Source organism: Carcharhinus amblyrhynchos, chromosome 7, assembly GCF_965287045.1.
Source record: "Carcharhinus amblyrhynchos chromosome 7, sCarAmb.v2.hapA, whole genome shotgun sequence".
NCBI lineage: Eukaryota > Metazoa > Chordata > Chondrichthyes > Carcharhiniformes > Carcharhinidae > Carcharhinus > Carcharhinus amblyrhynchos.
In genome coordinates this window covers 50,816,704-50,838,011 of record NC_137330.1, presented here as the reverse complement: position 1 = coordinate 50,838,011, position 21,308 = coordinate 50,816,704, and the positions used below count along the sequence as shown (strand labels likewise).

The window sequence follows — 21,308 nt, the reverse complement described above, 5'->3', positions numbered from 1 at the left end:
CCCCCCCACCCCCCAACCATTCACAGTCTCGCCACACTCTCACTGGCACTCTTTCCTTCTGATGTACTCACTAGCTCGCAATCGCTCACACATGCACACCAGCAGCCAGCTCCTCTCCCTCACCATCAACATCTCCTTTCCTCCGACCCTGGCCCGGTACTCGCTCCTTTCCCCTTCCAGTCACATTGACTCCTCCTCCTTCACCAGCAGTCTCACATTCCCCGCTGTGCCATTTTCCAGGCCGCAGGATGAAGAAATCCAATCAGAGCCTGGTTCTGTCCCACACTTTCTGCTAATCAGTTCACTAATGATCCCAACAACAGTAAATCTGGGATAGAAACGTGCTGTGGTTGGAGGAGTAGTTCTTTGAATAACCTTCAAATTCACTTGCTGACATATGTTGAGCGTGGAGTCCACGGGCAGATATAGGCCTGGCAGGCTGGGTAATGTCCCACGAGCCACATTTTGGATAAGCCTGGTTTACAGGGTGGATTGCTAGCGTATCTCAGCCTCAGCAGGTTACATTGCAGATGTGTTGTGTTTTCAAACTCTTCAGGTTCCTTTTGGTGCAGTGTTGACAGTGTGGGAGAAACATAGGTTGGCACAGGTGCCTTTTAATTTGGCCTTTTGACACTGCCAGTGACTTGAGCACAAAGACAAGTGTTACGTTAGTCGTACGTATGCTTACTTCCTTTTTGACACTGCTCATGTGTAGGTAAAATAATGTGGGTGCCTGGACTTTGTGGTGGTAATAATAACGGTGAGCCAATCAGATACCTGCTGCTAATTAATGGGTAAATTTGACTGGAGCGTCGAATGTTCAAACAGCAGCAGTCAGATGTGAAAATCAGGAATTTGATGCCTGCTTTGGCCTGCTCCTCAACACGCTTGTCTACACTTGTGCCTTGTTTAGGGATTTATTTTAAGATTTGGAAAGAGCGTGCGTACTCTCTAAACATGTCAGGGCTTCAGCATTCGGATATAGATTTTAATGGTGTGATAAGCCTTCGTTCTTATCAGGCAATTTCTCCATTCTCATTGCTTTCAATTTCAATCATTTGTTGGAGATTTAAGAAGAGTGTTTTTTTTTGAAAATTTCTTCCACTTCATTTGCTTATTATTTTCCTCTCTGCTTATTTCACATTCCATGCAAGATTTTATGCTTCATTTGTTATGGCAACAACGTGCATTTTCTAGTTTTGATTTTGCTCCTCAAACTGTGGATTCTCGACTCTGGTTGAGGAGAGTGTCTATTATTTGTCCTGCTCTCACAGACCAGCAGAGGGCACTGCACTGAAATGGCTGCCTCATTACCCCCCCCCCCCCCCATGGGCATCAAAAAGCCCCGGAATAGCCTTTGGCAGCTGTAAGTCTAAAGAACAACAAGTTGTCCTTACTTCACCACTGATTTGCAAAGTTGGGCCTTTGTGTTAGCCTTAACTCAGTGGTAGTGGGTTTGTCTCTGGGGCAGAAAGTTGCATGTCAACCTCCCGCTCCCCCTTTGATTTGATTTATTATTGTCATATGTATTGGTATACAGTGGTAAGTATTGTTCCTTGTGTGCTATTCAGACAAAACATACTGTTCATAGAGTGCATAGTGGAGAAGGAAAAAAGAGGGTGCAGAATATAGTGTTACAGTCATAGCTGGCGTGCAGAGAAAGATTAACTTAATAAGTTAAGTCCATTCAAAAGTGTGATGGTAGCAGATAAGAAGTTGTCCTTGAGTCGATTGGGACGTGATCTCAGACTTTTGTATCTTTTTCTCGACAGAAGAAGGCGGAAAGAGTGTGTCTGGGCCTTTTGGGTTTCTTAATTATGCTGGCTGCTTTTCTGAGGCAGCAGGAAATGTAGATGGAGTCAATGGATGAAAAGCTGGATTGTGTGATGGACTGGGCTATGTTCACACTCCTTTGAAGTTTCTTGCAGTCTTGGGCAGAGCAGAAACCATACCAAGCTGTGGTACATCTGGAAAGAATACTTTCTATAGTGTATCTGTAAACATTGGTGAGAGTCATTGGAAGGATATTTTGGCCTTGGAGGGAGTGCAGAGGAGGTTCATTAGGCTGATACCAGAGATGAGGGGGTTGGCCTATGAAGAGAGACTAAATAGACTAGGTCTGTACTCGTTGGAGTTTAGAAGGCTGAGGGGGGATCTTATAGCGACGTATAAGATAATGAAGGGGATGGGTAGGGTAGAGGTAGAGAGATTCTTCCTGCTTAGAAAGGATAGCAGGACTAGAGGGCACAGCCTCAAGATAAGGGGGGGGGGGATGCAGTTTAGGTCAGAGTTGAGGAGGAACTTCTTCACTCAAAGGGTGGTGAATCTCTGGAATTCTCTGCCCGTTGAAGTGGTGGAGGCTGCCTCGCTAAATATATTTAAGTCACAGGTAGATAGGTTTCTGATAGGCAAGGGAATTAAGGGTTATGGGGAGAAAGCGGGAAAGTGGAATTGATCCATTTCAGATCAGTCGTGATCTTATTGAATGGCGGGGTAGGCTCGAAGGGCTAAATGGCCTACTCCTGCTCCTATTTCTTATGTTCTTATGAGTTGTTGTGGACATGCTGAATTTCATGAGCCTTCTGAGAAAGTAGAAGGGTTGGTGGGCTTTCTTAACTGCAGCATCAACTTGGAGGCACCTAGACAGGTTGTTGGTGATCTGGATTCCTAAAAGCTTGAAACTCATGACCATTTCCACTTCATCCCCATTGATGTAGACAGGGGTGTGTTCTCCACTACGATTTTTGAAATTGGCTATCTCCTTGTTTTACTGACATTGAGGGAGAGATCATTGTTGTTGCACCAGTTCACCAGATTCTCTATCTCTTTGCTGTACTCTGTCTCATCATTGAGATCTGGCCCAATATGGTGGTGTCGTCCTTCAACTTGAAAGTGGTGTTGGAGTGGAATTTGACCATGCAGTTCTAAGTCATGAGGGGTCTCGTCTTGAGATTTGAAGGTATAATTTTAGTAGTGAGGCATTGTCTGTGATGCCTTCTTTCAGATATTAAATCAAGACTTCAGTCTCCATCTCAGGTGGGTGCAAGAAGAAACTCCAAAGCACTATTCAATAGAAAAAATACCGCTGGTAGTTCTTCTGGTGTTCTGACAAAGATTTTTCCCTCAGTCGGCGTCATTTTAAAATATCCGGATCATCTGGCCGTTGATCTCATTGCTATGTGTGGCAGATCCTGTGGATAAATTGGATGCCATATTCCCCAATGTTACAAATGTGACCACAATTTGAAAAATAATTCATTGGTTTTTGAACAGCCTGAGATCATGGCAGGTGCTAAATAAACACGAGTCTTTCTCTGGGGGTGTGGGGCGGGGTGGTGCACGGCAGTGCTGGAGACTTTTTTGACCGTTCTGGTTGGGAGAATATATCTATTATTGTTGGCCTGAGGGGAAACTTGACTTATTCTGCATATCGGGCTAAAAGTTCATATTCTGACCAGAGAAATGCATGATTGGTTATGTACCAAATGAATTCTGTCAAAATGCTCTGAAACTCTTGTGGATATTCATGTGGAAATTGATGACTGCAATGTATAACCATTCTTTCTCTCATTTATTAGCATTTTGAGGCAATTTATCTTTGGAAACATGAGATTCCTGACTAGCTATGACTTTTCATCATTTCCTATTGTTGTCACTTTGAATGGTATGGATGGGTACAAACATGATGTGGATATGCCGGCGTTGGACTGGCGTAAACACAGTAAAAAGTCTGACAACACCAGGTTTTAGTCCAACCGATTTATTTGATAATAGATCCACAAGCTTTCGGGGACCCCGAAAGCTTGTGGATCTATTATCGAATAAATCGGTTGGACTAAAACCTGGTGTTGTCAGACTTTTTACTGTGGGTACAAACACCCAGGCAGTGATTTTTTTTTTAAAGAGATGAATAACTGATCAAGCTCTTTAGAAAAAGGCTTCTTAGGGAGAGAAGTGACCTCTTTCCCCCAAGTCCTTCTGGCTAGGACCTCAGCACTCACCAGTTCTGTCCCTTAGCTGAGCTACATACTGAATTTACCCTGACTTCTAGGTAGACAGGAGGCCTGAGCTGCTGATTCCTAACAAGGGAAATCACACCCTTTATTTCTCTGTCGTGAGTCACAGATGAGGCAGAGGAAGGTTTCTCCAAGACATACCATGTAACCTGGGTGCTGTCCACTTCTGTTCAGGTCCCACTACAGCTCTGACTGACACACACACCTATAACACAGAGGACATTTCAGTTTAGCTGTTTGTTAATGCCCCAAATGAAAAACACCAATTTGATCAAGGCAGGCTAAAATACATCCCAATGTAATAGTTATTGGGGTTTCAGTTACTCTAAATAACTGTTACATTCGAAAGAACCTGCCAACCAGAAATATTTTTAAAAAAAGCACACCAAATGTTTGCATGTGAAAATTGTGGCTTGCCTGCCTTAAAACAAAGTAACTGAATCAGAATTGAAGTAACTACATTAGAAGAATGGAATGGCGTGATTGTTTAGTTGGGAGGGAAAACTGAGGGGACGTAACCAACAAAAGGGGAGAACATCATTCATTTTACAGTCTTGTATGTAAATGTACATAGCGATCGATAAATAGGAAGCTATCTTTCATGGTAAATTACACTTTTCCTGTACAGCATGCTAAACTATGTGGAACTAAACAGTCATATTCTTAATTTTCAGAAAAAAATTACCTTAAATATGTTTTTGGATACAATGATGGCTGATCCTCCTCCACAGTGCCTGGTCTGGTTACCACTTATGCACAGACTTGCCAATGTGGAAAATGGTAAGTCTGAACAATTTCAATTCAATAGCAACATTAACTTATTTAGAAACTACTTGTCATGACAATGAGTTGCCACCTTACCTCAACTTAATCAGTGCTGACCAATGTGTGTAAGAGACTATATCATAAAATACACTATATTATCAGCGCATCAATAAACAAAAATATAGACTGCACGTGAACGAGATCTTAATGACCGTAACACAATGAAAAGCATGTTATGACAGTCTCAGCATCCAAGTGTGATTTTTTTTTTGTTTGTTTTGTCTTTGTCAATTTTCTTAATGCATTTCTTCAGCTCTTGGATCTCAGTCTTGAGCATGTTTACATTGTATTAAGCTGTGCAAGTAACTGCTGGGCATTACTGGGAAAAATATCAAATGTCCAAACTCATAGCTTTCTGGATATTAAAATCTCTAGTGCACAGATAATTAGTTGTGGCTCAAAGATATTGTAGGTACCAGAATGAATGTCACTTCTCTCTGACTGCCCTGCTACATTTAAATTACCATGAGAAATGCAGGCCCAGGGATTGCCCTGCCAGTCTCCTGAACTGCTGCTGATCCAGGTATTGACAGAAGAGGGGCAGAGAGTAATGTAATGGGGCATATGTGGGAATCCTGCAAATGGCCATCATATAGGGGGAGAGCCTATTGTGGTCATCCTCCCTCTCTTTGGCCCCAGATCTTAATCAAAATGGACCGTGTCTTGTTCAAAAACAAATGGAATTTTTTTTTGTGGAAGAGAGGCTGCAACTCTCCAATTTCTGGCAATACCAACACCTGAATGCATCTTGTCTCGAAGCAGCAGTAGGCTCCGTCTCTGTTGTGGAGGTTTCTGCCCTGCACCTCCCATCATCCTTTGATCCAGGAAAATGGGTGAGGTGGTGGATGGAATTCTTGACTCATCTCAAATGTGAATTCATTCTAGAAAGAAATCCATAAGAACACAAGTGTAGAAGGCACTTAATAGAGTGCATGCCACCACCAAGCTGTGTTAACGCAACCCTTTCTGGTTGATGCTCTTAACTACAAGGCTGAATAAATATATTTTTATTAAGAACTTTCATCTCACTGAGGAGTCTTTGCCAATCTACATCCGACAACCTGCTCTGAAAACTCTGCTCACATTTCGATAGCTGTGACAAATTGCATCACTGCAGCTGAGGCAATCCATAACATTCTAAAACAATCACTAGGAGTCTAAACAAACCAACCCATAGTATTGTATGAAAAAGCCAATTAGTCCTTTCACTTGATGTTAATGGATCTTTTAAAAAAACTCAAGGATCTGGATTTAGATTTGCATCTTCCCTAGAATGTTATCCTGTGTGTGTACCAAGTTTAATTAAAATCTGTTCATTAGTATTTGAGATGTATTGTTTACAGACAAATAGACTAACAGGGAAAACGTTACACAGAGATAAAAATAACATCTAGTTATAAGCACAAGGCACTGTGAAGCTATAAATGTTCATGAAAGAAAAAGTAATTGAAAAGAATTACCACCCAACATGTTCCCAAAGCAATTGTAAATTTCTAAATGAAAATGATTTCTGCAAATATTTTGCGCGAGTGGCAACAACATTGTTCTTTAAATTTGCAACATGTACACACAGTCTCCTTTTTTAGAGGACCTTCTAGCCTGCCATCAAATTGTTTATCTTCCAGCATCATACACCAAATCAACTATGAATGAAATCTGAAAAAAACAGTTGCTTATTAAAGCAGCAATAACTTGTATTCATCCAGCATCTTTAACACTGGAAAAAATTCTAAAGCACTTCATAATCTAAAAATGGACTTGGAATCAAAGAAGGAAAGTCAGGTGGGATGGCCGAAAGCTTGGTCAAAAAGTGGTTCCGGAGGGTAGTTTTGAAGGGGGAAGAGGGCAGTGAAGAAGCAAAGGAGGTTAGGAAGGAAATTCCAAAACATGAAGCCCAGGTGGCTGGGAATATGGTTGTCACCAGTAAGGCCAAGCGAGGCAAGTCAATGTGATGTTATGAAATTCTCCCCCTCCAAGAAGGAAAGGGAGATCAAAAATGTTTTAAATGGAAGCAAAAGGAAAAATTCTGGACTGCTGAGGATGTGACAGACTCGTAAAGGGAAGAGAGTAGAGTCAACATTTTGAGTCTGGATGACCCCTCATTAGGCTGGCCAAAGGGTCTGAAGGGTCATCCCTGACAAAAGGTCATCCAGACTAGAAATGCTGGCTCTATCCTTTGTCCACAGATGCTGTCAGAGTTTCTTCAACATTTTTCTGTTTTTGTTTCAGCATCCAACATCTACATTTAGACTTAGAGAGGGTGGGGGTGGCATTACATCCCAACCCCCTTCATTGGCAGAGGCAATAAGAAATAGAAGTAGGAGTATTATGATCTTACTGAATGACAGAATAAGTTGAACAGTGGAATCCAGCTCTTGTTTCTTATGTTCACATCACTTAAGTTTGTGTAATCAATATTTATTAACTGATGCTTCAGTGGAACTGGTTGTGTAATCATCACATTTCCCGGCATTTGTTAGCTTTTAAAGTTGTGAGGAAATGCTTTTCCATCTTTAAATATGGCGAGCCTTGGCATCTTCCTCGATAGGAAGATTTGGTAAGCTTTCTTAATGCTTAGCTACCCTTTGCCAATCTTTTCAACCTTGTTTATCCTTAGCCTGGAGACTTAGTGGTTACACATTTTTTAAGAAAGGTTGTGAAATGGTTACTTTCTGGAGATTTGAGAAAAATATGGTCTGCCTTAATCTCATTCCAAAATGTAACTACTGCTGTAGTGCAGATTAAGGGGTGGCACAGTGGTTAGCACTGCTGCCTCTCAGCGCCAGGGATCCAGCCTCAGGTCACTGTCTATGTGGAGTTTGCACGTTCTCCCCAAGTCTGCCTTGGTTTCCTCCGGGTGCTCCAGTTTCCTCCCACACTCCAAAGATGTGCGGGTTAGGCTGATTGCCCATGCTAAATTGACTCCAGTGTCAGGGGGATTAACAGGGTAAATACGTGGGATTGGGGGATAGGGGCTGGATGAGGTTGTGGTCATGTTGATTCGATGGACTGAATGGCCCCTTTCTGCACTGTAGGGATTCTATGATTCTCTGAAAATCTGACCATGCACACAGGCTTTCAGTTAAACACTGATCACAGTATTGTGCTTTATTTTAGCATCAGTCCTGGATACAATTAAACAAAGTAATCATGCAATTCTAATCCAAGAAATGTGTCTTCAAATACGCTGTAAAATACCAGCAGTTCTGTTTTTAAGTTTAGGCCGTAACAGTGAGCACAGTGTGAATCACTGCTGTATGAAAAGTCTCTAATACAGTGAAGCAAATGGGGGAAAGAAATGCTGAAGTGCACCAAATGCTGTTAGTTGATGACCTGTACTTTGCTATTCAGTGTTCCATCCGGTGGAGTGCTCGTACTGCCGCAGTGAGAGCATGATGGGTTTCCGGTACCGGTGCCAGCAGTGCCACAACTACCAACTTTGTCAGACCTGCTTTTGGCGGGGTTATGCCAGTGGCTCCCATAGCAACCAGCATCAAATGAAGGAGCACTCCTCTTGGGTGAGTGAAAGAATGCGCGTCATTTGTTAAAAGTATGCTTTATGATGTAAGTAATTACTTGCATATCTAGATAACCAAATCATTCTTTGCAGGAAAGAAGCATGCTTTTGAGTCTGTATTGTTATTCTCTCTGCCTCTTATTTGCATTTTCTTACTACATTTAAGTGTTGTAGTGGCAGTTTTCTAAATCAATCTACTGTACCACTGGATTGTTTCTGCGCATATCAAGCTGATTTCTATTGAATTGAAAAGGTACACCCTTCTGTGTTCCTTTCATAATTCATACTTAAGCCGCATTTAATTATGAGCCATCTGTTTAACAGTTATGTAGGAAGTTCAGATCTGACTGAATCTACATTGTCTCTTGGCTTCCATTTTCTTATCAGTTGCAAATGTGGGAATTCTGATTATGCGTAACACTTCTGCAACTGCACTAAACATCATCCTGTCTAATTCAGCTGATGTGAAAAATAGCAACAGTCTCAAATCCAACCCTTGGGGAAACCCCTGAAAAATCCCATATATATCATGGTCCTTGGTTTGTTATTTTCAAACATTTTTTCTATCATCCATGGCCTATAATCTCAGCTATTAATCATCAACGTACAGCTTGTCAAATGATTTCTCGAGGTCCAAGCAAGATTGGCTGCATTACCCTATAAGTAGGCTCTCCAGCAGGAATTATGCCTGGTCCCTAATTATTGAATCCATGCTGATTACTGCTTTTTCACGAGGGGATGCAGGGAGAAGTAGAGGCAAATGACATGGCACGTTTGGAGCTGAGATGAGCAAGAGAGGAAAGTTAAGCTTGGAGCATAATAGTTCCCTGATTATAGCAAATTTTAATTGCAAATTGGTGAAACTCAGTTGGAGTGTGTTCTCACTTATGTTTGAAAATTCATTTGGATCAGCATCTGTTTTTATTTTGATGGGCAAAAGGTAATACAACATAATTTTAAAGCTTTTGTCAGCTACTTTTTTTTATTCTTGGTCAATTTAAGAAATTATTTAAATGTTTCTATAGGTACCCATGAGGAAGATCATTTTCAATGCCTTTTAAATTGTTTAAGGCTACTAATATTGATGCAATCTAATAGTTAATGCAGATTTACTTGGCCCTAAATGGGAAGATGCACATTATTGCACAGTATATCAAATGTCAGTTCAAAGACGCCATTCTAGTGCAGAGTATATTTTGAGTGCAAACCAAGTAAAATTCACAACATTAAATCTGCTTGTTTTGTTCTGAAATGTGCCAATTACGGTAAATGCTTAGTAATATCTCAGAGCTGAAGGTATAATCATGTTAATTTGGAAAAGTTGATTCAACTGTGGGCAATGCCTTTATTTCCTATAGTTCAGGGTTCAGCTTTAGAAAGGCTAGTGTATCAAAAACAACATGCTCCCATTGCACCAAATCATCTTGCACCATTTGTTGCATTTGAATTTAAGCTTGAGCAAACCACTGTTGTTGAGCAGCTATAGGCGTGATGCATCATGATCTTTAGTTATGGCCCAAATATTTCTCATATTGATCCAGGTTCAAGTTGAGTATTATCATCAGAGTTCATCAAGAATTGCGTATTTATTGTTTCTGTACCTAGGGTTGAAGTTTGTCTAAAAACTAAAAGCCAAGGCTTTATAATGCTCTGGTCAGACCACATTTGGAGTATTGTGAGCAATTTTGGGCCCAGTATTGAAGGAAGGATGTTGCAACCCTGCAGAGGGTCCTGAGGAGGTTCAGGAGAATGATCCCAGACAAGAAACGCTTGATGCATGAGGAGTGTTTGAGGTCCCTGGGTCTGTACTCGATGGAATTTAGAAAGATGACAGGGAATCTCATTGAAACTTACAGAATATTGAAAGGTCTGGATAGTGTGGACGTGGGAAAGATGTTTCCATTTATCGGCGAGCCTGGGATCTGAGGGTACAACCTCAGAATAGAGGGATGACACTTCAGAACTGAGATGAGGAGAAATTTCAACCAGAGGGTGGTGAATCTGTGGAATTCATTGCCACAGAAGGCTGTGGAGGCCAGGTCATTGAGTATATTTAAGACAGAGATAGGCTCTTGATTGGCAAGGGGATCAAAAGGTGTAAGGAAAAGACAGGAGAATGGGATTGAGAAACTTGTCAGCCATGATTGAATGGTGGAGCAGATTCGATTGGGTGATTGGCCTTATTCTGCTCCTATATCTTTTGGTCTAAAAAAAATGATGCACACTGCTTCATTGATGTTTTCTGTTGTTAATGTTCAAAAACTTCTCTAGTTTCCAGACTAAATCCAAACTGTTTTGGATCTGTAGTTTAGATTTTCCAGTAAATTCAGATCTTACCACTGGGTTATTGCTACATGTGTGCACAACAATTAAATTGCCCCCTGAAAATGCATTTCTCAGTCCCTGATTTTAAAATACTTTTTTCTAGGAAGGACTAGGAATAATCCTGAGCGTGCTAAGAATTACGCCAATAGTCAGACTTGCAATGTAGCTCAATTATACATGCTGGAAGCTACATCTACTCATAGGCTAGGGACCTGTCCTCACAGATGAAATAAACATGCCCAAACATTGCAATTTTTTAAACTTAAACAAAAGCATGGGAGATAATGGTTCCCTGGTGTATCCTGTATTGACCAATCAGATTTAACTTGCCAACCTATCAGCGCTATTTTCACATGCAGTTTTCTCACTCCACTCTCATGCTGTTCACAATCTCCTCTCACACTCTGGTCTAAATGCTGCTGACTGTCCCAGTGTCCTCCCCTCACACACTCCAACATAGAAGTTATATGCCAACATGTCACAATTGCCAATATACAAGTTAATCAATGAATTGGTCTGAGTTACTATTCTTTTTGCAAATAACCAATATGATTTTTTTGAATTATTGCAAATTATTCTGAATGAGATACTGATAGTAATGGAATAATTTACTTCAATTAATGTTTCAACTTCTCTGTGAGTTTCGTTGTATTTTTATTATAAAAAGCCAAGTCAGAAATATACAGATGTAAATATTGTACTTTATTCATTAAAATGAATCCAAAAGACAATTTCAGTCGTGAATGATAAGGATCCAATTTTGATGTTTTTCTTTCAGACCAAATGTAACATCATGTGTTGTTTCTGTGCGTAATTTCAGGAAATCAGCTCCAGATGTGCACAGATAAACAAAGAGCTTGACATTTTTCTAAGAGCTGAACCTGGTACATAATTGCTCGTGGCTGTGCTACACTGCTGAACTTATTGCATACATCCCTGGTAACTTATCATGGTTCAGAATCTTTACCCACTATCTCTATTTCTATACCATCAAGAAATTACAGGTTGAATTCAGAACCTAAGTCAGTCCTAATGTTTCATCATGCAATTGGGAGCTTTTGTCATCCAATCTAGGCAAGAGCAAGGAGTATAGGTTTGAGATAGAAGTCTGCCAGATCTTCAAGTAGACTTCCTAACATTTGAGAAGAGATCATGAATGAGGATAGGTGTAACATAATAGCTTCATTAAGCAAGGAACCCTCTGTTGCAATAACCCTTTGCTCTTGGCTTTACATGTTTTCTTCAATGAATCTAACTTTGCCAATCACTGATATGCTGTGTACATCTTCCTTCATTATGCATCCATTATGTCCTGAGCTTTTGGGTAGTAGTGAAGAAGAACATTTATGGACCATCATTTATGTACTCAGGATTGACCCAGTGCTTCACAGACAATTGATTGTTTTTGAAAGCTCTTTGTTTATCTGTGCACATCTGGAGCCAATTTCCTGAAATTATGCGCAGAAACAACACATGATATTACATTCAGTCTGAAAGAAAAACGTCAAAATTGGATCCTTATCATTCACTACTGTTTTTGATAGGTTGTCACCTATTTTGTCGGCCTACACGGCAGCCAGATAGCTGTGAGGTAAATCACCAGTCAATCTGTTTTGAGTTATCGATTCAGGAATAAATGTCAGCTTTGGGGTGGGACACATCTGTACTGTATTGAGTAGTGCTGTGGAATTTTTCATGTCCACCTTAACAGGAAGGTGAGATTCCGTTTTAATGTTTCATCCACAAATTGGCACATGCAGCAAAACAGCACTTTTGTTAGCGCTGCAGTGAAATACTAACTGGTGTCTGGGAATGAGGATCAGGAGCAGGAACCCATAAGCTTTCGACCTAAAATGGAGAGCCTTTCCACTTGGCCAAGCTGACACATGTCAGTTGAAGTTTCTGAAATTTATTAATTTTGTGAGTAATCTTTAGAAATTTTGCTGCTTGCAGAAACCTGTCAAACATTGAAAAGAAAATGATGTTATGTTTTAGCAGCAGCAGCAGCAGGCGATGCTCTACCAACAAGTCATTAATGTTGGTCACATAGGGGTGGCACGGTGACACAGTGGTTAGCATTACTGCCTCGCAGCAGCAGGGATCCGGGTTTGATTCCCGGCTTAAGTCACTGCCAATGTGGAGTCTGCATATTCTCCCTGTGTCTGCGTGGGTTTCCTCTGGGTGCTCCAGTTTTCTCCCACTGTCCAAAGATGTGCATGTTAGATGGACTGGCCATGCCAAATGCACCCTCAATGTACCCGTTAAGCGCCAGAGTGTGGCGACTTGATTTTCACAGTAACTTCATTGCATTGTTAATGTAAGCCTTATTTGAGACTAATAAACAAATAAACTTAGACTAAACAATCCCAGCTAAATAGTAAATAATGGCTACTGAACGAATGTATTTGGAACATAAGAATGAATAAGATGAATTTGATGAAATATATTGTGGCATTGACTTTGAATTTCAGAATTCATTCTGCTTTTCACCACTGGGTGATGCTGAAGGAACAGGAAAATATGGTAGGAAAAGATGGAAAAATATGAATAGGAAATAATGTTTAGATTTCTCTAATGTCAACATTTGAAGAACCTTCTACTTATTTTCTTTGTGTATGAATATGAGCAGAAAAATCTTGCTCCATTTTTTGGAGATTAAATCTATTGCAAACTTATTATTATATAGATATTATTACCTGAAAGCAGCTGTTTAGCTGTTCCTGGCCAGGGAGGTGGTGGTGTAGTGGTATTATTACTGAGCTCGTAATCCAGAGACCTAGGGTAATCCTCTGGAGATCCAGGTTTGTTTCCCACCACAGCAGATGGTGAAATTTCAATTCAATAAAAATCTGGAATCAGAAGTCTACTGATGACCATGAAACGCTGTTGATTGTTGTAGAAACCCATCTGGTTCTCTAACGTCCTTTTAAGGAAGGAAATCTGCCATTCTTAACTGATCTTGCCTATGTGTGACTTCAGACTACAACAATGTGATTGGTGCTTAAATGCCCTGTGAAATGGCCTTGTGAGCTATTCAGATCAAAGGCAATTAGGGATGTGCAACAAAGGCAGGCCTAACCAGTGATGCCCATATCCCACAAATGAACAGTCATAGTCATAGAATTATAGAGGTTTATAGCATGGAAACAAGTTCTTTGGATCAACTTGTCCATGCCAGCCTTTTTTTAAGCCCCTCAGCTAATCCCAATTGTCCACATTTGGCCCATATCTCTCTATACCCATTGTACCCAAGTAACTATCTAAATACTTCTTAAAAGACAAAATTGTACCTGCTTCTACTATTACCTCTGGCAGCTTGTTCCAGACACTCACTACCCTCCATGAAAAGATTGCCCCTCTGGACACTTTTGTATCTCTCCCCTCTCACCTTAAACCTATGCCCTCTGATTTTAGACTCCCCTACCTTTTGGAAAAGATATTGACTATCTACCTTATGTATGCCTCTCATTATTTTATAGACCTCTACAGGTCATCCCTTAACCTCCTACGGTCCAGAGAAGAAAGTCCCAGTCTATCCAACCTCTCCTTATAACTCAAATCATCAAGTCCCGGTAGCATCTTAGTAAATTTTTTCTGCACTCTCTTTCTAGTTTAATAATATTCTTTCTATAATAGGGTGACCAGAACTGCACACAGTATTCCAAATGTGGCCTTATCAATGTCTTGTACAACTTCTACAAGATGTCCCGATTCCTGTATTCAGTGTTCTGACCAATGAAACCAAGCATGCTGAATGCCTTCTTCACTCTGTCCACCTGTGCCTCCACTTTCAAGGAGCTATGAACATGTATCCCTAGATCTCTTTATTCTGTAACTCTCCCCAATGCCCTACCATTAACTGCCCTGGTTCAATCTACCTGCCACTGTACTGCCAGGGTTGAGGGAGTGAATGTTGAAGATGGTGTATAGGTGCCAACAAGCAGAGTGCTTTGTCCTGGATGGTGTCAAGTTTCTCAAGAGTGTTGTTGGAACTGCATTTGCCGAGGCAAGTGGAGAGTATTCATCGCACTCCTGATTTGTGCTTCGTAGATGATGGGCAGGCTTTGGAAATCAGGAGGCCAGTTACTTGTTGAGGAATCCTTGGTGTCTGACCTGCTCCTATAGACACCATATTAATTGGCTGTTCCACTTCAGTTTAAGGTCAATGATAACACCAAGGCTGTTGATAGTGTAGGAGATATTTAGATTCTGTATTGTTGGAGATGTTCATTGTCTGGCATTTGTATGGTGTGAATTCCAGTTGCCACTGAGCAGTCCAAACCTGAATGTTGTCCAGATCTTGCTGTGTAGAGGCACAGACTGATTCAGTATCTGAGGAGTTGTGAATGGTGCTGAGCGTTGTGTGGGCATTAACGCACATCTCCGCTTCTGACTATATGATGCAGTGAGCATCATTGGTGAATCGGCTGAAAATGATTGGACCTAGAAAACTATACTGAGGAACTCTTGCAGAGCTATCAAAGGCAGTCACTCTCGAGTTCAGCTCATTTGTCCCTAGTTGGACCAAGGCAATGCAAAGCAGAATAACACTGAAAGGAGAGATTGAAATCCTGGAAGTGGATTTGTGGTGAAAGCACCTGAAATAATGCATTATTTGGGAAAAGATTCTAAAGTGTGTATTTTTGGAAGTAGATTTTGAAGCCAAAGTTCGAGTGAGACCAGTTATTTCACAGTGTGGTGATCATCTGGGAGGACCTGACCAGAAATCCACAGAAGTTGTATTGGGTGGTGTGTGCTGCTTAGTTTCTAGAGTGTGGTGTGATCACAGTTGACCTGCTGGTTTACAGATTCTGTGTAGTTGCTAAGAACAATATAGTAGAAGATACATTCGGTTGGGCTGTGTTTGCCTAAAACATTTGTGTACATTTGTGAAGCTTTAGGTGGGGTGAAGGAATGATGTGTTATAGTCCATCTTCTCATGTTTAATAAATGTTCAATTTTTTGTAAAAATCTAATTAGCAGTCCTGTGACTCTGTTCATCCAGGTTTCTAAAAACCAGAAAAAGTTATCGTCTACTGAGTGAGGGTTCCATTCTGGGACCTTCCTGTCCAGTAGTAACATTAGCAGGGATCATAAGAGTTATCAACTTGGGTAACTGCTACATTATACCATTATGTCAGCACCTCTACTGGGTCTGCCCTGATGGTGCTGGCTGGGCCGTTGTCTGTGAGGTATGATTTGGTGATTATAACTATGCCAGGCTTTTGCCCAATGGTCTGTGGGATTGTTCTCCCAATTTTGGAGGGCTTTGCAATCTCTCACTCCTCTTCTGGGAAATAAAGTTTTCCGCTGTTTTCTGTCCTAAATTCATTGCATTACTTTTTAAATTTATGTCCCCATTACTCTCCACCTCTTAACCACTAGAAATAGTTTCCTCATTTTGACTCTGCCCCTTCACTTTCCAATTTTAAATACAGCTATCAAGTTGTCCTATTACCTTCAGTGTTCTAATATAAACAGCCTCAGTTTTTCAAGTCTGTCTTCCATTTAAGTGTTTTCCTGTCAGGTGATTTCTCCCTGAATTTGCACCTAACTGTCCCTATTGCTTTAGCATCTTATAGTCTGGAGTATAAATTGCACTCGGTATTCCAACTGCAGTCTCACTCAGGTTTTATATATTCACCATTACATCTTGCCTTTCTATATTCCACACCTCTTGACACAAAGCTCAGTGGTCCATTTGCTGTTCTATGATCTCATTTACTTGAGGTGATGTATTTAATGCCTTATGAATCTGAGTTCCCAAATCCCTCAGCAATTTCAAATCACCCAGCTTTCCCCCATTAGAAGTATAATTAATACTTCAGTAGTTAACAACAATTTTTTTTTGCCTCTGGGAAGCAAGGAGAGTGGGATTAGACTGCATGGCTCATCTGGGGAGAGAAACTGGTGGAGAGTTTGTGGGCTGGGTGTTGTGTTTCTGTGTGATAACATTTTATGTTGATAAGATTGCAGTTGCAATTCATCCTGTTAAATCAAACATTAAATTGTAGCGAAGGCCAATGTTGTGAAATAACCAGAGTGAGTAAACTGGGAGGTTCTTAAGAGAAGAGAGGCAGGCAAAAGGAAGGGTAAGGTCATTCCTGAAGTTAAAGGAAAGGAAAATAAATAGGGAACCAAGAGAAACGTGGGATGTAAAGTTGCTGAGAGTATGTTAACATTGCTGCTATCTAACATTGTGAATGTTGTGCTATCAGTTTGTGTTCATACAGAACTTATTTGCGATTAGCCAACAAGAAAAGGTGTTTATCCCTCTAATCCTGAATGCATTTAAACCTGGGTGCACTGCACCTCCCATTCCTTGGATGAAAGGCTTAGCGTGCACTCCATCTGGTAGTATAATATTGACTAATACACCACAATAAAACTGCTTCGCCATTTATTATGATCATGGCTGATCATTCAACTCAATAGCCTGATGCCAGCTCCCCCACCCCGTATCCCTTGTACTCCTTAGCTGCAGAGAAGCATAAATGTGTCTTTTTCAGATTTGCAAGATGTGATGAGTGGGGTGCCATAGGGATCAGTGCTGGAACCTCAACTTTTTGCAATTTATGTAAATGACTTGGATGAAGGGACTTGAGGTATGGTGGTGAAATTTGCTGACAAGACTAAAGATAAGTAGGAAAGTAAACTGTGAAGCAGACGTAAGGAGGCAAAAGAGGGACATAGGTTAAGTGTGTGGGCAAAGGTGTGGCGAATAGAGTATAAGGTGGACAAGTGTGAAATGGTTGTTTTGGCAGGAAATATTTGAAAGAAGCATATTAGAGACATTGCAGAGCTTTGAAATTCAGAGGGATCTGGCTGTCCTCGTGCATGAATCACGAAAGGCTAGTATGCAGGCAGCACAAGTAATTAGAAAAGCTAATCGAATGTTGTCATTTATTGCGAGGGGACATTGATTGAAAAAGTTGCGAGGTTATGCTTCAGTTTTCTAAGGCATTGGTGAGACCGCATCTGGAGTGCTGGCTATAGCATTGATCTCTTTATTTTAAGGAATGATGTAAATGCATTAAAAGCAGTTCAAAGAAAGTTTACAAGATTAATTCCAGGAACAGCAGTTGGCTTATGAGGAAAGGTTGGAGAGGCAAGGCTTGTGTATGCTGGAGGTTAGAGAAAGAGGCGACTTGATTGAAACCTTAAAGATCCTGAGGGATCTTGAAATGATTAATGCAGAGGGAATGTTTCCTCTTGTGGGAGAATCTCATCCTAGGGGCCACTGTTTAAAAATAAAGGGTCACCCATTTAGGACAATGATGAGAATTTCTTACCCTGAGGGTCATGAGTCTTTGGAACTCTCTTCCTTAAAATGCAGTGGAAGCAGCATCTGTGAATATTCTTAAGGCAGAGCTAGATAAATTCTTGATTAACAAAGGGGGGGGGGGTGAAAGGTTATGGGGGTAGGCAGGAATGTGGTGTCAAGATTACAAGCCGCGATCTGAGAAATAGTGGAGCAAACTCAAAGAGCCAAATGGTCTCTAATATGCTTCTTTCAAATATTTCCTGCCAAAACAACCATTTCACACTTGTCCACCTTATACTCTATTCGCCACACCTTTGCCCACACACTTAACCTATGTCCCCCTGCCCCTAATTTGTATGTATACATGTTCAGCATGATCCTTGAATGTAAACCCTAAGGTAGAGTGAGTTGTCTGTCTTATGTTTGTGTATTTTGTTCAGTACCACCTCTTTGATTAAATTCCAGTAATTGTTACACACTAATCTATGTGCATTCTGCAATCTGAGTTAATTTCTGAGGCAAACAATCCTGTACGTTAATTGTGTGGCCATCTGAAAGTCTTTTGTGCAGATTGTACACAAGTGGGAGTTATTACCGCATTTGTACAGTCGCATGAAAACATTTCAAGTGCTGAGCACTTATTCAAATCATCAGCTTACTTCAAGAAAATTAGAGGGCACAAAAGGGGCGAAGCATTCATCCGATTCCTTCACACTCTTCTACAAGACTGCCTTTTTAATTTTTTTCAGCAATTTCTAGTTCGTTACTAAAGATAAGAGTTGGATGGTTTTTTGTTGCATTTGCTGACAGTGATATTCAGGATAATAGTATCAGCTCATGTGTTGGGATGAGTTTCTCCTTGTTGGCCATTGTTCCAATTAATAGAAAGGTTGCGAGAAAGTTACACCTCATAGGAAGATGGGAGAAGAAGCAGGTTATTCAGCCCTTTGAACCTGCTCTGCCATTCAGTATGATCATGGCTAATTTTTCCAGCACTCTTCTCATATCCTTTGCGTCATTGACACTTAAACTGTCAATCTCTAGTTATGATGGAACTCTTACATCCTCTGGGGTAGAAAATTCCAAAGGTTCTTAACTTTCTGAGTAAAACAATATCTCCTCAACTCAATCCTAAGTGGCTTCCCCTTTATTTTGAAACTGTGTCTCCTGGTTCAGGACTTCCCAACTAGTAGAAATAGTTTATCTGCATCTACTCTGTCTATTTTATCTATTTCAATGAGATCATCCTTCATTCTTTAAACTGTAAGAATACAGGCCTCATTTGAGTTCTTGTACTCAAACCCTCTTGCCTTAAAGGCCAACATGCCATTAGCCTTCCTGAATGCCTGCTGCAGCTGCATGTTAGCCTTCAGTGGCGTATTCATGAGAACACCCATGTCCTTTTGAACATCTACACTTTCTAATCTCTTACTATTTTAGAAATACTCTATGTATCTGTTCCTCTACCAAAGTGGATAATCTTACATTTTTCCACATTAGATTCCATTTACCGTGTTCTTGCCACTCGCCTGGTCTGTCTAAATTCTATTGATGCTACTTTGCATCTTTCTTGCAACACATTTTCCCAACCAGCTTTGTGTCAGCTGCAATCTTGGAAATATTACATTTGTTTTTCTGCATCCAAATCATTGATTGATTATCATATATTGTGAACAGCTGAGGCCCAATTATTGATTCTTATGATTGCCCACTAGTCTCAGTCTGCCAAAACTAGAATCATAGAATCCTACAGTGGGGAAGGAGGCCATTCAGCCCATTAAATCTGCACTGACACAATCCCAGCCAGGCCCTATCCCAACAACCCCATGCATTAACCCTAACTAGTCCCGCTGAAACTAAGGGGCTACTTAGAATGGCCAATCCACCTAACCCCCACATCTTTGGAGTGTGGGAGAAAACCAGAGTACCCAGAGGAATCCCATGCAGACTTGGAGAGAATGTGCAAACCCCACACAGACAGTCACCCAAGTCAGGAATCGAACCCGAGCCCCTGGTGCTGAGAGGTAGCAGTGCTTATGCACTGTTTACTCTGTTTTAAGAACAAAGAACAAAGAACAACCCAGCACGGGAAACAGGCCCTTCGGCCCAACGAGCCCGCGCCGCCGCATCGCCCTACACCTATTCTACCCTGCATGTCTACGAATGGGACCCTACTCAGTCAGATTCAGGGAAGAAATAGTGTCAATTTGGTGGAAACCAATTAGCCTAAGAGCACATCTTTGGGGTGTGGGAGGAAACCGGAGCGCCCGGAGGAAACCCACGCAACCACAGGGAGAATGCGCAAACTCCCACAGACACAGGCCCAAATCCATGTATCTGCACAGCTAGCAGTGCTAGTCACTGAGCTGTTGTGGAGCCCGTCTATCGGTCCAGGATCAAGCACACACACCGACATGAAGTACTAGGCCACTCCTGGACTTCCAAGAGCAGCCCACGCACAACCCGCCGTGTGCATGCCCCTCGCTTGACACGAGGTGGACCTCCACCTGTGGAATAAAGACAAAACATATTAGTTATACAGCCTGCCCTTCTGGTGTCTCCCGAGGTTTAACCCTATTTAATAGCCCCTACCATATCCCTCCATTCCCGTTTCACTCATATGCCTATCTAACTGCAACTTAAACGAGTCCAACGTGCCTGCCTCCACCACCCTACTCGGTAGCGCATTCCAGACCCCCACAACTCTCTGTGTAAAGAACCTTCCTCTTACCTCCAAATTATACCTCCCCCCCCCCTCACCCTTAAGTGATGACCTCTTGTGTTCGTACCCAGTCTAGGGAGCAGTCTCTCACTATTAACTCTATCTATTCCCTTCAGTATCTTATATACCTCTATCATGTCCCCTCTCAATCTCCTTCTTTCCAAGGAGAATAGCCCCAGTCTCTTCAGTCTCTCCTCGTAACCCAGTCCCTCCATGCCAGGCAACATCCTGGTAAACCTCCTCTGCACCCTTTCCAGAGACTCCACGTCCTTCCGGTAATAAGGTGACCAGAACTGGACGCAGTACTCCAAATGCGGTCTAACCAACGTTCTGTACAACTGAAGCATTAGACGGCAGCTTTTATACTCTAAGCCCCTTCCTATAAAGGCTAACATCCCATAAGCCTTCCTAACAACGTTCTCCACTTGTGACACAACCTTCATGGATTTGTGGACCTGCACTCCCAGGTCTCTCTGTACGTCTATACTCCTAATCGGCCTACCTTTTATCACATAGCTCCTCTCTGCATTATTCCTTCCAAAATGCATCACCTCGCATTTGTCAGGATTAAATGCCATCTGCCACCTATCTGCCCACTGCACCAACCTATCTATATCCTGTTGTATCACCTGACAATCC

At 41.4% G+C, this 21,308-nt stretch overlaps 1 protein-coding gene across 5 annotated transcripts in view; it reads left to right on the top strand.

Annotated features, from left to right (window-relative positions):
• Positions 1-21,308, top strand: part of dtnba (dystrobrevin, beta a) — a 427,082-nt gene that overhangs the window by 139,454 nt on the left and 266,320 nt on the right. For all 5 annotated transcript variants that reach the window (XM_080192276.1, XM_080192275.1, XM_080192274.1 and 2 more), the window contains exons 8-9: positions 4,691-4,796; positions 8,193-8,359. In XM_080192276.1, coding sequence (XP_080048402.1) covers positions 4,691-4,796; positions 8,193-8,359 — 273 coding nt within the window. The remainder of the gene's footprint in view (positions 1-4,690; positions 4,797-8,192; positions 8,360-21,308) is intronic.